Source organism: Sceloporus undulatus, chromosome 4 (assembly GCF_019175285.1).
Source record: "Sceloporus undulatus isolate JIND9_A2432 ecotype Alabama chromosome 4, SceUnd_v1.1, whole genome shotgun sequence".
Taxonomy (NCBI): domain Eukaryota; kingdom Metazoa; phylum Chordata; class Lepidosauria; order Squamata; family Phrynosomatidae; genus Sceloporus; species Sceloporus undulatus.
Window position 1 is genome coordinate 218,336,333 of NC_056525.1, and position 12,816 is coordinate 218,349,148.

The 12,816-nt window shown below is 39.1% G+C and overlaps 1 protein-coding gene across 2 annotated transcripts; it reads left to right on the plus strand.

The window, feature by feature from the left end:
* Positions 1-3,685: 3,685 nt before the first annotated feature.
* Positions 3,686-11,233, plus strand: PDP1 (pyruvate dehydrogenase phosphatase catalytic subunit 1). Of its 2 annotated transcripts, none has more exons than XM_042465048.1 (2): positions 3,686-4,139; positions 7,338-11,233. In XM_042465048.1, exons 1-2 carry the CDS (start codon positions 4,079-4,081, stop codon positions 8,990-8,992), a joined length of 1,716 nt encoding a protein of 571 aa, XP_042320982.1. In that variant the 5' UTR covers positions 3,686-4,078; the 3' UTR covers positions 8,993-11,233. The 2 variants fall into 2 exon arrangements, with proteins under 2 accessions (XP_042320982.1, XP_042320983.1); XM_042465049.1 differs by lacking the exon at positions 3,686-4,139 and adding an exon at positions 5,961-6,355.
* The last annotated feature ends 1,583 nt before the right edge of the window (positions 11,234-12,816 follow it).

Genomic DNA, 12,816 nt, shown 5'->3' on the forward strand with positions numbered 1-12,816 from the left:
CATTTCTGACTTATGGCGACCCTAAGGCCCCTATTACAGGGTTTTCTTGGCAAGTATTTTCAGAGTGAATTTTGCCATGGCTGAGAGATGTGACTTGCCCATGGTCACCCAGAGGGTTTCTATGGCTCAGCCAGATTCCAACCTTGGTTTCCAGTCCTGCACTCAAACCACTACCCCACGCTGGCTCCTTTTGTCTTACCTCCTGCGGGTGCATAATCCAGGCCCTATTTTTGCTCATCAGTTAGTGAGTTTAGGGTCTTTAATGAGCTGAGGGGGCAATAAGGGTGTGTTCTGCATTTCGGACCCAGAAAGCCCTGAAGAGGTGGGAGCAGCATTTGTGGGATGCAGGGAACAGGAGGAAGGATTCGTGTGTTAAAGTACCAAGCCACACCACACAGAGAAATTCCCAGGTGCACACCTTGCCATCTTAAGTTGGGAGGGAACAGACACTGGCTGCATCTGCACTGCAGAAATATCTAGTTGACACAATTTTAACTGCCATGACTCAGTGGTGTGGAATTCTGGGAATGTAGTTGGTTGTGGCAACAGAGCTCTCTTGACAGAGAAAGGCTCAAAATCTCACAAAACCATAGTTCCTAAATTTCATAGCATTGAGCCCTGGCAGTTAAATGGTGTCAACCTGGATTATTTTTGCAGTGTGGGTGCAGGCACAGAGTTGCTGCCTTTCAGTATTGCAATACCAGCTGGACCAGCAGTCTAACTTTTTTGTTAGATGTATGAATACAGTGGGTCCTTGGTATCTCCGCTGGGGTTTGGTTCTTGGACGAACCCCCCCCCCCCCGTGAATACCGAATCTGTGAATGCTTAAGTCCCATTAAATACAGTGGCATAGCAAAATGGTGTCCCTTATATAAAATGGCAAAATCAAGGTTTGCTATTGGGAATTTATACTATGTTTGAATATTTTGAAGCCATGGATGCTTGAATCCGCCAATAAAAAAATCCATCAATATGGGGGGCCAACTGTATAATTAATAGCTTAAAGAATTATCATTTGGAAACCAGAGGTCCTTTTTTGTAAAGTGAAGGCTTTCATGGCCAGCATCCATAGTTTTTTTGGGTTTTTTTGAGCTATGTGTCCATGTTCTAGCAGAGTTTCTTCAGATGCTGGTGTGAAACGTCAGAAAGAAACTCTGCTAGAACATGGCCACATATCCCGAAAATCCCACAAAAAAACTGGTCCTTTTCATTGTTTCTTTTGAACACGAGGCATCCCGATGGCTTGATGGACATCTCTTGAGGGTGCTTTGATTGAGACTTCCTGCATGAAGGGGGTTGGACTGCATGGCCCTTGTGGTCCCTTCCAACTCCATGATTCTGTGATTCTCTTGATCTGAATCAACAGTGTGATGTACAGTTGCCCCTCTGTTTTTGTGGCTTGAAATCTGCATCCCTTGCCCATTCGTGGCAGCAATGGGGGGGGGCAAAATGGGCTGTGTGCTGCCATTCAAGGCAATGGAGCTTGATTCAGCGATTTCCATTTTCGCGATGTGAGTGGGGTCCGGAACAGATCCCCTACAAAAATGGAGGGGTGCTGTATGCGAACACATACACATGCAGTACTAAGTTGCAGCAACAGACCTGTGATGGCCAGACCTCACGTCTTATGTCCACGTATTAACCACAGTTTAAGAAGGATTTTGACAAACTGGAATGTTTCAGGAGGGCAGCCAAGATGGTGGAAGATCTGAAAACCAAGCCTTGACACAATGGGTGGAGGGGAGTTAGTTCATCTGGAGAAGAGAGGTGATATAATGGTAGTAGGATTTCCTCTTTAAAAAATTGGCAAGGTTTTCATGTGAAAGATAGAACAGGATGTTTTCAAATGTTCCAGGGCGTAAAACAGTGGATTCAAATTACAAGAAAGATTTTGAGTAAATATTAGGAAGAATTTATTGACAATAAACCTGCTTCACGGGAGCCAGCATGATGTTTGGTTTGAGTGTTGAACTAGGAATCACCGCCCTGGGAGGCCATGCTGACCTTGAGCAAGTCACACTCTCTCAGCCTCAGAGAAAGGCAGTGGCAAATCACCTCTGAAACAACCTTGCCAACAAAACTCTGGGACAGGTTTGCCTTGGGTCACCATAAGTTAGAGGACTACTTGAAGGTACAACCAACAACAGCAAAGAGCTTTCACGGTGGTATGCACTCTACATCTTGAAGGTTTTTAAACAGTTTGGATGGCCATCTGCTAGAGATGCTTTAGCTATAGATTTCTTTCATTGAGAGGGTGGTGGACTAGATGAAGTTTGGTGTCCTTTCAACTCTGCAATTATATTTCTGTGCAAGTGGAGTTGCTCTGAATCTGTTCAACAGGCAGTACTGCACAGAGGCAAGTCTAACTGGTTGCATTGCAGAATATCTTGTACTGTGGTTTGCACAAGCAAAAAACAATTGTTATTTTTTTTACATTGACTTTAAAATGCATGCCCACAGGTGCAACAGACCTTGCCAGTACATATTTGCTGGCCTTTTGTATTTGGATTTTGGTGATAACTGGCACAATCCTAAGAGGCATTTTTTTTTCCTTTTTGAGGTGATGTCTCTTCAAATACTTCTTGCTTTTTTCCAGTTCTAAGGATAAAAAAAAATCAAAAGCTTTTCCACTGTCAGTCAGTATACTAGCAGTTTCATGAGCAACCTTTGATCAAACCATTTTTGCATTAAATCATTGTGGTCCTAATCATAGCATGGTTAAGTTCTTTTTCTGCCTAAAGAGAGATATGAGAACTGGGCCACAAAGGACCTAAATGATGACAAGCTTCTGCATTGTAGTACATGGTTGAAAGCATAGCTAGTGGCTCTGGGAAAAGACTTTTAGTTCCTTCTCAGGGTAACTCATGTGCTGAAAGAAGAAAGCCATTCTTGCAGATTGAATAGTTGATGGGAATGTACTTGTCTTCATCTGCCTCTTGAACTGTTAGTGGACCAGCATAGGCACTTGGAGCAGGGTGGAATACACTTCTCATAATTGTACCGGCTCTCTCTCTGTGTGAGAATTTCAGGAATCACAGGTCTAAAACACACTGCAGAAATAATCCAATTTGAGACCGCCGTAACTGCCCTGGCTCAGTGCTGGTGAATTCTGGGAACTGTAGTTTTGTGAGACATTTAGCTGCCTCTGTCAGAGAGCTCTGGTGCCACAATAAACTACAATTCCTATGGTTCCCTAACACTGAGCCAGGGCAGTTAAAGTGGTCTCAAACTGGATTACTTCTGCATTGTGTGATGCATGGTTTGAATACCAAAGGTACTGTGACAAAAATATTTTGTACTTGCTACATAAAAAATAAATAGGTTGGAGTAACATGAGAAGCAAGACATTCCCAAGGAGCCCAGTTTGCAGAGGGGAAGATTAGTAGTGAAGTGCTGTTGATTTAGGACATTCCGTCATCTCTCTCTTAATGATAGAAATGTATTGAGGGTGTTATTGTAGTTTCTAGATATCACTCATGCATATATGTCCAGAGAGCCATTGTGGCATAGTGGTTTGAGCATTGGACCATGACTCTGGAGGCCAGGGTTTGATTCCTGCTGGCCATGAAACCCAGTGGGTGACCTTGAGGAACTCACATGCTCTCAGCCTCAGGGGAAGGCAGTGGCAAACCTCCTCTGAACAAATCTTGCTCAGAAAACCCCATGATATGTTTGCTTTAGGGTTGCCATAAGTCGGAAATGGCTTGAAGGCACAAAGCAGACACACACACACACACACACAGTTTTAAAGGCAGCAAGGCTCTATCACTCCAGCCCTCCTTTAAAAAGGTGTTCTTGTTGTTGTTCAAGTCTGGCTGTCAGTAAATGAATCTTGCATGATCTAGGTGTTTTATTGTGCAGCAAGAGGGATGGAAAGCAGTGAGTCGGGGTTGCAGTAGTATTAAACAACGCTTCTGAGAGATGGCTGTGCTGCAGTTGCTGCTTCCTAAATGCTTGTCACTACAAACAAACTGCTTCTCTTTCTGTCTCTTTTTCTGTCCCCCTTCAATGTTGGAGACCTCTTCCTCCTCTTTTAATAAACTCTCTGCCTTGCTTTTCCTGGGCTACTGCTTTGTGGATGTTGGCGGCTTCTTGTTGTGACAGGAGAATGTGTGTGTGTCCTGGGCCCAGGAGGATTGGTATGTACCTTTTGTACTCCTATTTTATGAGAAATAGAAATTTAGGGGTGGGCAGTGGGTTAATGAGGGTGTGTACCAAGTAAATGTTACTTATATAATGACATGGAATGGCAATTATAGTAAATGTGCTACTTATGAATGTGTGGCCTCCTGTCTTCCTAATTCATAATCTGCATTAACAGCCTTGGCTGGAATTTGAATTTTATCAAGGTGGGCTTCAGATTTAAAGGACAACAAAGACATAAATATAGTTGTGTTCTTTCTAGAATAAGTTAAATCAAATTTGTTCAGGATGTTATGTTGTACAAATGAGCTAATGGTCTGTGTACTTCGTTACAAATGTTCTTAGCATTTAGGATACATTACTATAATGTAGTAATGGTGTGGATTTTTCTTAAAAAAACAAAAATAGTATGAATAGTACTATAAAAATCTGTAATATGCACAATAGTTCTCCTAAATCAGGTTTCAGAAATTTCTATTGGAAGATTGTATCTATGTTTAAAACAGAACAGATTAACTGTCCTGTAGTCTCTCTTTAGTCCATAAAGATGTTTTCTTAAAAATGTAGAGCATTCTCAGTTGTTTTACTAATCAGTTTGAAATAGTTTATAGTAAACAGTATACAAACATGTAGGTGACTCTCCTAAATAAATATTCAGGCAAATCTACAGATGCTTACTGGATCTTCATTTGCATGGTTTATTTTAGTGAGTCTGCTTTGCTAGCTAAATGAGCTACTCTTTTAATGCCTTTAGTAAGTGATCATGAACGTTGACCAGCATTACCAGTAAGAAAATGTATGCTTGTTAGAGGAGGAACTTCATGGTCTAATATGAGTATTCTCCTCGTTGTGTATGACTTACATGCTCACCTGTAGGGGCTATTGGCCACAGTGAACAAGACAAGTATATCTTTAAGCTCTTGGCCTTCAGAAAGACTTCTCTTGGCAGTTAGCCATAGGGCATCTGCTCCTTAATGTGAAAAGCAACCTTGGTGGGCAAAGAAAATCGGGATGAAGTCAGAGTGGCTAAAGAAGTAGGGGGATGCTAAGTCTGGACAGCTGTTGATGCTTGGTCTGAACCAGGCTGAATTCCTTCTTCCAGGCATTGATATTAAGGCTAGAAATACATAGCTGGTGGTAGTAGGATATAGCCTGACTATTTTGTAAGGAAGCAAATTGCCTCTGTTATGTTCAATAGTAAAATGCCTCACATGTCTAATATAGTGCAAAAAATTAAAATAGGAGTACTGAATGCACCTTCTGTGCGTCTTTAAAAAATCATAATATACATTTGCTAGATGAACAGTTCAGCACTAGAGCTGATTGAAAACAAATTAAAACTAGTAGCTGGATGTTGCCATTCTTCCCAAAAAAAACATTGAGTAGATTTGTCTAACATGTCGGCTGTTTTTATTCAGGGAGAGGAATGGGTAGATGTTGCCAGTAAAAGGATTTCTTAACAATTTAAAAAGGCACTAGTCTATGAAGCTTATTGAGAAGAGGTAGTATGTTTCTGGGAAATGTTGGACTATATAGAAACAAGGACTGGAGCAGAGATGGCCTAGAAAATCTTAGTGCATGAGGAAAAAGAAATGAAGTTTATAGTACATGATAAGTGTTAGAATACCATTCATTAGGAAAATGCAGTTAATGAAACTGGGATGGAATCAGGCACATCTAATCATTGTACAGTCGGCCCTTCTTATACACAGTTTTTTATACACGGATTCAAGCATCCATGGTTTGAAAATGTTAAAAAAAAAGTATAAATTTAAAACATCAAACCTTGATTTTCCATTTTTTATAGGGGACACCATTTTGCTATGTCATTATATTTAATGGGACTTGAGCATCCATGGATTTTGTTATCCATGGGGAATCTTGGAACCAAACCCCAGTGTATAACAAGGGTCTACTGTAACACCATATGTAAGTAGTGCAGAATCTATGCTTAATTCTTGCTAACTTAAGAAGAAGAAGAAGAAGAAGAAGAAGAAGAAGAAGAAGAAGAAGAAGAAGAGAGTATTGCTGGAAAAGATTCCTGGCTTGGCTCTTGGAAAGTGACTGGCCTAAATCCAATATGATGCTGCAGCACCAGCTGGAGAGAAACCTTTTCCCTTCCCCCTTTCTCTCATAGCAGCCAGGGGAAAAATCACTCTGGAGGGTTTCCTAGTTCTTCTGACAAAGTTTTTGGGCTGTATAGGGGACGGAAGTAAGTGCAGCAGTTTCCCCTTTATGCATCAAGTGGATTCTGCATTTCTGCAATTCACTATCAGAGTTGACAATATTGAGTTACATAGTGCCTCTTTTGTATAGTGTGTGAGACCAATCCAAGACATAATGCCATTGCTCTCATAGATTATCCCTAGCATATAAATGTGATAAACATGGTGTAAAATAGTGACTGCAGTGAGCATTAGTGTGTTCTGTGTGAAGAGGTAGCCTTGAATTAAAAAAAATGGTACTGTACATAGATCACAATTGTCAGCTAATGAGTTCAATAAAACCTTTCAAAGATTTGTGGCACCTCGGCTTGATCAGTAGTGTACATCTTATATAACACACACACAAAAGCTGGTGTGATGCAACAACATCATAAAAGGATATTAAGATCATAATTCTGTGCAATCTTGGAAGACATGTCATTAATGTCACTGAGGCTTGTTTGTGAGCAAGCCATGGATGGTACTAGGCTTTACATTCATTACTTTAAACATAAAAAACTCCGGGCAAGGTGTTCTAGGAAAAATAATAAAATACATTAATATAAATAACTAAATTGCCTTAGACAGAGCAAAGTAAATCTTCCTTTTCATTATCAGTCTAGATAGGGCAGCTTTCTTCAAGCAGGGAGTTTGAATTATAATCTCTGAATACAGTAATAATCTCTATCTATGCCTTAACCTTTAATTGACTTTCAGCATTCCCAGTCTAATGTTCTGGCTAGCTTGGTTAGTAAAACTGTAAATATAGGTCACTGTTTGCACTTTACAAAATATAACAACTGAGATATAGTCCCGTTAAAGAAATTTGACTGTAGATTTGTTTGTTAAACTTTTTCCCTGCTTCATACAATTAATTGCCAGATCAGCAAGGATTCCACATGTTAAATTGCTTTCTAAAGTTGTTGATAAGTTTTTTTCTTGCAGAAAAAGGCATGCTAAGCCCTCATGTTGCTTGTGCTTTCCCCCCAGCAATTCCAGTCAGAAGCTCCAGTTTGCCATTGTTCTCTGATGCCATGCCAGCACCAACTCAGCTATTGCTTCCATTAATTCGCAATTGTGAGATCAGCAGGATATACAATACTGCGTGCTACTGTCACCATAAACATCTGTGTTGCTTGTCACCTCACTTGACTCACAGACACCTGAGATATGTGCCGCAGAAAAAGCTGGCAACACTCTGCAGACCAAAGGAGAACTTCATTCAGTTTACTCATGCAAGAAACTATGCCTCTACTCCACAGAGATTTTACCTTACACCTCCCCAGGTCAATAGCATCCTGAAGGCGAATGAGTACAGTTTCAAAGTTCCAGAGTTTGATGGTAAAAATGTAAGCTCTGTGCTTGGTTTTGATAGCAACCAGCTTCCTGCTAATGCACCAATAGAAGACCGAAGAAGTGCAGCCACTTGCTTACAAACAAGAGGAATGCTTCTTGGTGTGTTTGATGGCCATGCAGGATGTGCTTGTGCACAAGCTGTCAGTGAAAGACTGTTTTATTATATAGCTGTTTCTCTGTTACCACATGAGACTTTACTTGAAATAGAAAATGCTGTTGAGAGTGGTAGGGCCCTGTTGCCCATCTTACAGTGGCACAAGCATCCTAATGACTATTTTAGTAAAGAAGCCTCCAAATTATATTTTAACAGCTTACGAACTTACTGGCAGGAGCTCATAGACCTTAATACTGGGGAGACAACTGATGTAAAAGAGGCTTTAATTAATGCCTTTAAGAGGCTTGACAATGACATTTCTTTGGAAGCTCAAGTAGGAGATCCAAATTCTTTCCTCAATTACTTGGTATTGCGTGTAGCTTTTTCTGGTGCAACTGCCTGTGTGGCTCATGTAGATGGTGTTGATTTGCATGTTGCTAATACTGGTGACAGCAGGGCCATGCTTGGTGTCCAAGAAGAGGATGGCTCTTGGTCTGCTGTTGCTCTGTCTTATGATCATAACGCACAGAATGAAAGTGAGATTGAACGTCTGAAAACAGAACACCCAAAGTCAGAAGAAAAGAGTGTTGTGAAGCAGGATCGGCTGTTAGGTTTACTGATGCCTTTCAGAGCTTTTGGAGATGTCAAATTTAAATGGAGCATTGACCTTCAGAAGAGAGTGATAGAGTCAGGCCCAGATCAGCTCAATGACAATGAATATACAAAGTTTATTCCACCAAATTATCATTCTCCTCCATACCTCACTGCTGAGCCAGAGGTTATATATCACAAAATAAGGCCTCAGGACAAATTCCTGATATTGGCAACTGATGGCTTGTGGGAAACAATGCACAGGCAGGATGTTGTTAGAATTGTAGGTGAGTATCTAACTGGTGTTCATCATCAAGAGCCAATAGCTGTTGGAGGTTACAAAGTAACTCTGGGACAGATGCATGGTCTTTTAACAGAAAGGAGAGCTCGGGTCTCTTCAGCCTATGAAGATCAGAATGCAGCAACACACTTGATACGTCATGCAGTGGGAAACAATGAATTTGGCACTGTTGATCATGAACGGCTATCCAAGATGCTCAGTCTTCCAGAAGAGTTGGCACGGATGTACAGGGATGATATCACAATTATAGTAGTACAATTCAATTCCCATGTTGTAGGCGCATGTCAGAATGAAGAGTTCTAAATTTTAAACTGGGGAACCAAATTTTTAACCGAACAAAATGGCCAGTACTGAATGCAGGATTGTAACAATTATATTTGCTTGATGTCTGGCCATTGGAATTAGAACTGGAGCAAATATAATTTGCATAAACCCAAGACAGGAGCCTGAGGGTTATTGAGCGAATTTATTACTAGGAGAGCAGAACAACGTCAAACAACTTTGCACTAAACCATTTCCTGAGACAGTGGCTTATGAGGTGGGATTATCTGATGGAAGTGAAAGCCTCATATGCATCAGTATGATGTCCCGTAGAGCAAGAATCCTGTGTATGTTGCCATATGTACATACCTGTTTAGGTAGCTGTCTAGTACCTATGTTGAACATTGGATGGGGACTTGGTTGTTAATGTAAATTTCAACAGGGCTGATGACTTTTGTATTTATGAAGTAACTGTGGTGTCTTCTCTTCAGAACCAGAAGGGAAGTTTTTAACAAGCTGGTAAATGTTTTGGTATAAAACCGGACTACTCTTTCTTGGGTAATGCTATCTCAGTTGAAACATATACCTAAAACTGCAATGTTGAAGGTGTACATCTAAGCCATAAAAGTCACAAGCCTGGCCAAAAGATTAGCATAATTTTTTTTGTATCAGATGTTTTGCACAGTTCAAAGCGCAATAAATGATGGGGTGTTTAACTGGGGAGGAAGTACAAAAATTCTTTAGGTTGCATTATGAAATTGTAATTCTACCTTTTCTGAAATATGATGTGTAGTCTTCAATCAGACTGTATTGCAAAACATTACACTTTTTGCAAGCAACAGTCCTGGCGTGTACCAAATCTATTTCTAGTCATAAGTCTTTGGTCTTGTGTTAAAACTTGGCAGAAAGTTCTGACTTTGTAAGCTAGTGCAGTCATATATGTTGTAGCTTGAATTAAAGTTTGATCTTGTGTTCTGGATGTTTCAAATATAACAAAGTGAAAACATTATGTAGGACTCCATCTAGTTTGGTTCCCATGGTGACTACTGAAGAAAATGTCATAAGATTTGTAAATAGGTAAACTAATGGAGAAGAGTATGCATGCTGTATGCTTAAACCTCCTATTGGCATTGCTGTGGCAACTGTAATATGTCTTCTCTAAATCTCACTATTTGTGTGAACACTCATTTAAACCTAAAATCTAAAATTGCATGTCTCATATCACAGCTTATATCTCTACCGCATAAAATACAATTTTAAAGTTGTCAGGCAAAATAAAACACTTTCTTAGCTATTACAGTTTTGAATGTTCGTAAACATCCGAAATTGAAAATTCCCCACATTTCAAATAAAGTTAATTGCCTAGCCTGTTTTTAAAATCTGTTGAATTGGTAGCTGTAATTCAAATTTTGCTTAATATTTTTTAACTATCTTTCATCCATTTGTGAAACGCAGGTGGATAAATCTTAACATCTCTGTACTTCTCTGCATAAATACCATATAAGCATTCCAGATAAACACAAACACATGTAATCAGTTTTTGAGCTGACAATTTCTAAAGAACATGTTAGTGTTCTTGGTATATATATCACTGAGGAGTACTGTATTACGCTTATAGCACATGCATTTTTAGCACTAATGCTCCCTTTGCTTTTCTGTACATTAGAGGTCACACTTGTCTAAATTATTGAAATGCAACTATTGAAAAATGGATGATTACACCAACATCCTGGCATAGGGTATTCTTACTATATAATATATCTATTTCTCTAGAAATACTACTCTGTTTTAAGCCCTGTATGGAGCCTTAAGAATGGTGGTCTTCCCTTTTTTTTGTCCAAGGAAAGTCATAATACTATCTTTTGTCTATACTTTACCAGCCACATACGTGAATTCTTAATATGTTTATGACATAACTGAGCAACTATTGGTTAGGTCAGGTCCATTTGCTTCTTTTTATTTTTATTTAGCTACCTAAAACATCGAACTGTTACATTATTCATGCTTCCTTGTTCATTTTACTTGTGGGATGTATAGTACATGTAAATGTTTCATTTTGGTATGGCACTAGTCTTAACAAATTGGGCCCTGATCCTATATGTTCAATGTTTCTGTAACTTTGGAAAATGAAAGGTGAATATAAGCAGGATTTAAAGGAAGACACACAAAATATGTATGCAAGGAAATGAAATGTTTATGATATTGTGGCTTTCTGAACATCAAGTGATCCAGTTTAAGAACAAGTTTCTTTTTGTAGACTTCAATAAAATTATTACAATACAAGCAGCTATGCATTGGAGTTCTTTTATAGCACTAATTGATGTGTCAACTTGTCATTAATTTGCTGAAACATCTGTGGTCATAATGTCAAATTAGACCAATACACTATAAATCTTATATCTGTAATGGCCAATTAAGGTGAACCTTGGGAAGTATACTACCATCCCTACAAGTTTGTGCTAAAATAGTTAGACTCAAAAAACTGCTGCTAGATCCCTCCTCCCCTGCTTCCTTCTAATTATGAAATAGAATCGCCTGAAAAGTTAATGTGTAGCATTGTGAAAAATAGTCTGTCACAAAACATTTCAAGTGTGTCTGAAAGGACAGAACTTCAGTGTAAATAGGAGTTTACCTTTCCTTATCCTACCTTCTTTTTCCATTTTCTCCTCTTTTTTGGGGGGGGGGTTGCCTCATAAATAAAATGTTACTACCCCCAACACTCCTGTTTATATATTCTCTTATAGCACATTAGAAAAATGCACACACTTTTATTCAGGGCATGCTGTGTTCTCCAGGACTAAATTAAGTCCTAACGCAAACTCTGCTATGTAACTAGCAGTAAACCGTTGAACTAGAACTGCTGTATAACCATGTTTGGGTCTGTCTCTTCATTTTATCCTCTATTTTCATACCTGATCCACCATAGGCTGGCCACTGTAATTACCCAACTAATGTAAATATAAAATGTTATTATCCAACTAAATTAGTTATTTCATTTCCATGTGTGAGTGAGGTGCAATCCACTCTAGTTTGCTTTGTTATTTTTATGTGCCTTCAAGACATCTCTTAATCATATCTAAAAATTGCAACTATAAAATGGTCTATCTGAAGCTCAGTGGCTTCCATTAGCATCTCAATAGGTGGAGTGGAGAGAATTCAGCTGTAGCAGTAATACAGGCTGCTGTTACCACACTATTCAGTATATTGCTTTTAAGGAGAACAAAATTTGTAGTAGCAGCTAATGAGTAAATAAGGCTTCACTCACATTAAATTTAAGAAGTCTCGATAACAGTGTGGAAAGCACAAAACCCAAAAATAGGATGGTTGTGATTGATGTGCTCTGGCAGCCTCTCCAATGCCATTGTTTCCTGGCCACTCTCTTTAGTAGGAAAATAGGTTACATTTCAGTTATATTGTCATAGCAACTGGTTGGGGTGTGTATGCATATATGTATATTTATATTTACACACACACACACACTTATGTATTCTATATGCAAACTGAGTCACAGCCTAACCTAAAGAAACACTTGTTGAATCTAGTACAATACTGACCATAAATAACTTTGTCTGTATAGTTCCAAATGGGTGTAATTTGCTTCTGAACTTTTCAAAGGGACAATAGTGAGCTTAGTGAGTTAAATGCCAGAAGGCATCTAATTTTACCAAGTTTCCCACTAATGTGACTGCCAGACAGTCCACATTCATGGGAAGCAAGGGAAATCCAAGTATCTTCTCAATTTGCCCCTGTGAGGAGCATTGATTGTAAACAAGGTATTGAGAATGTATTCCAAAGTTTTATGAAATTATTTTGGTTCTGTTTTTCAGTTATATATAAGGATCTGTTCTACGAGCTATAAAGATCAT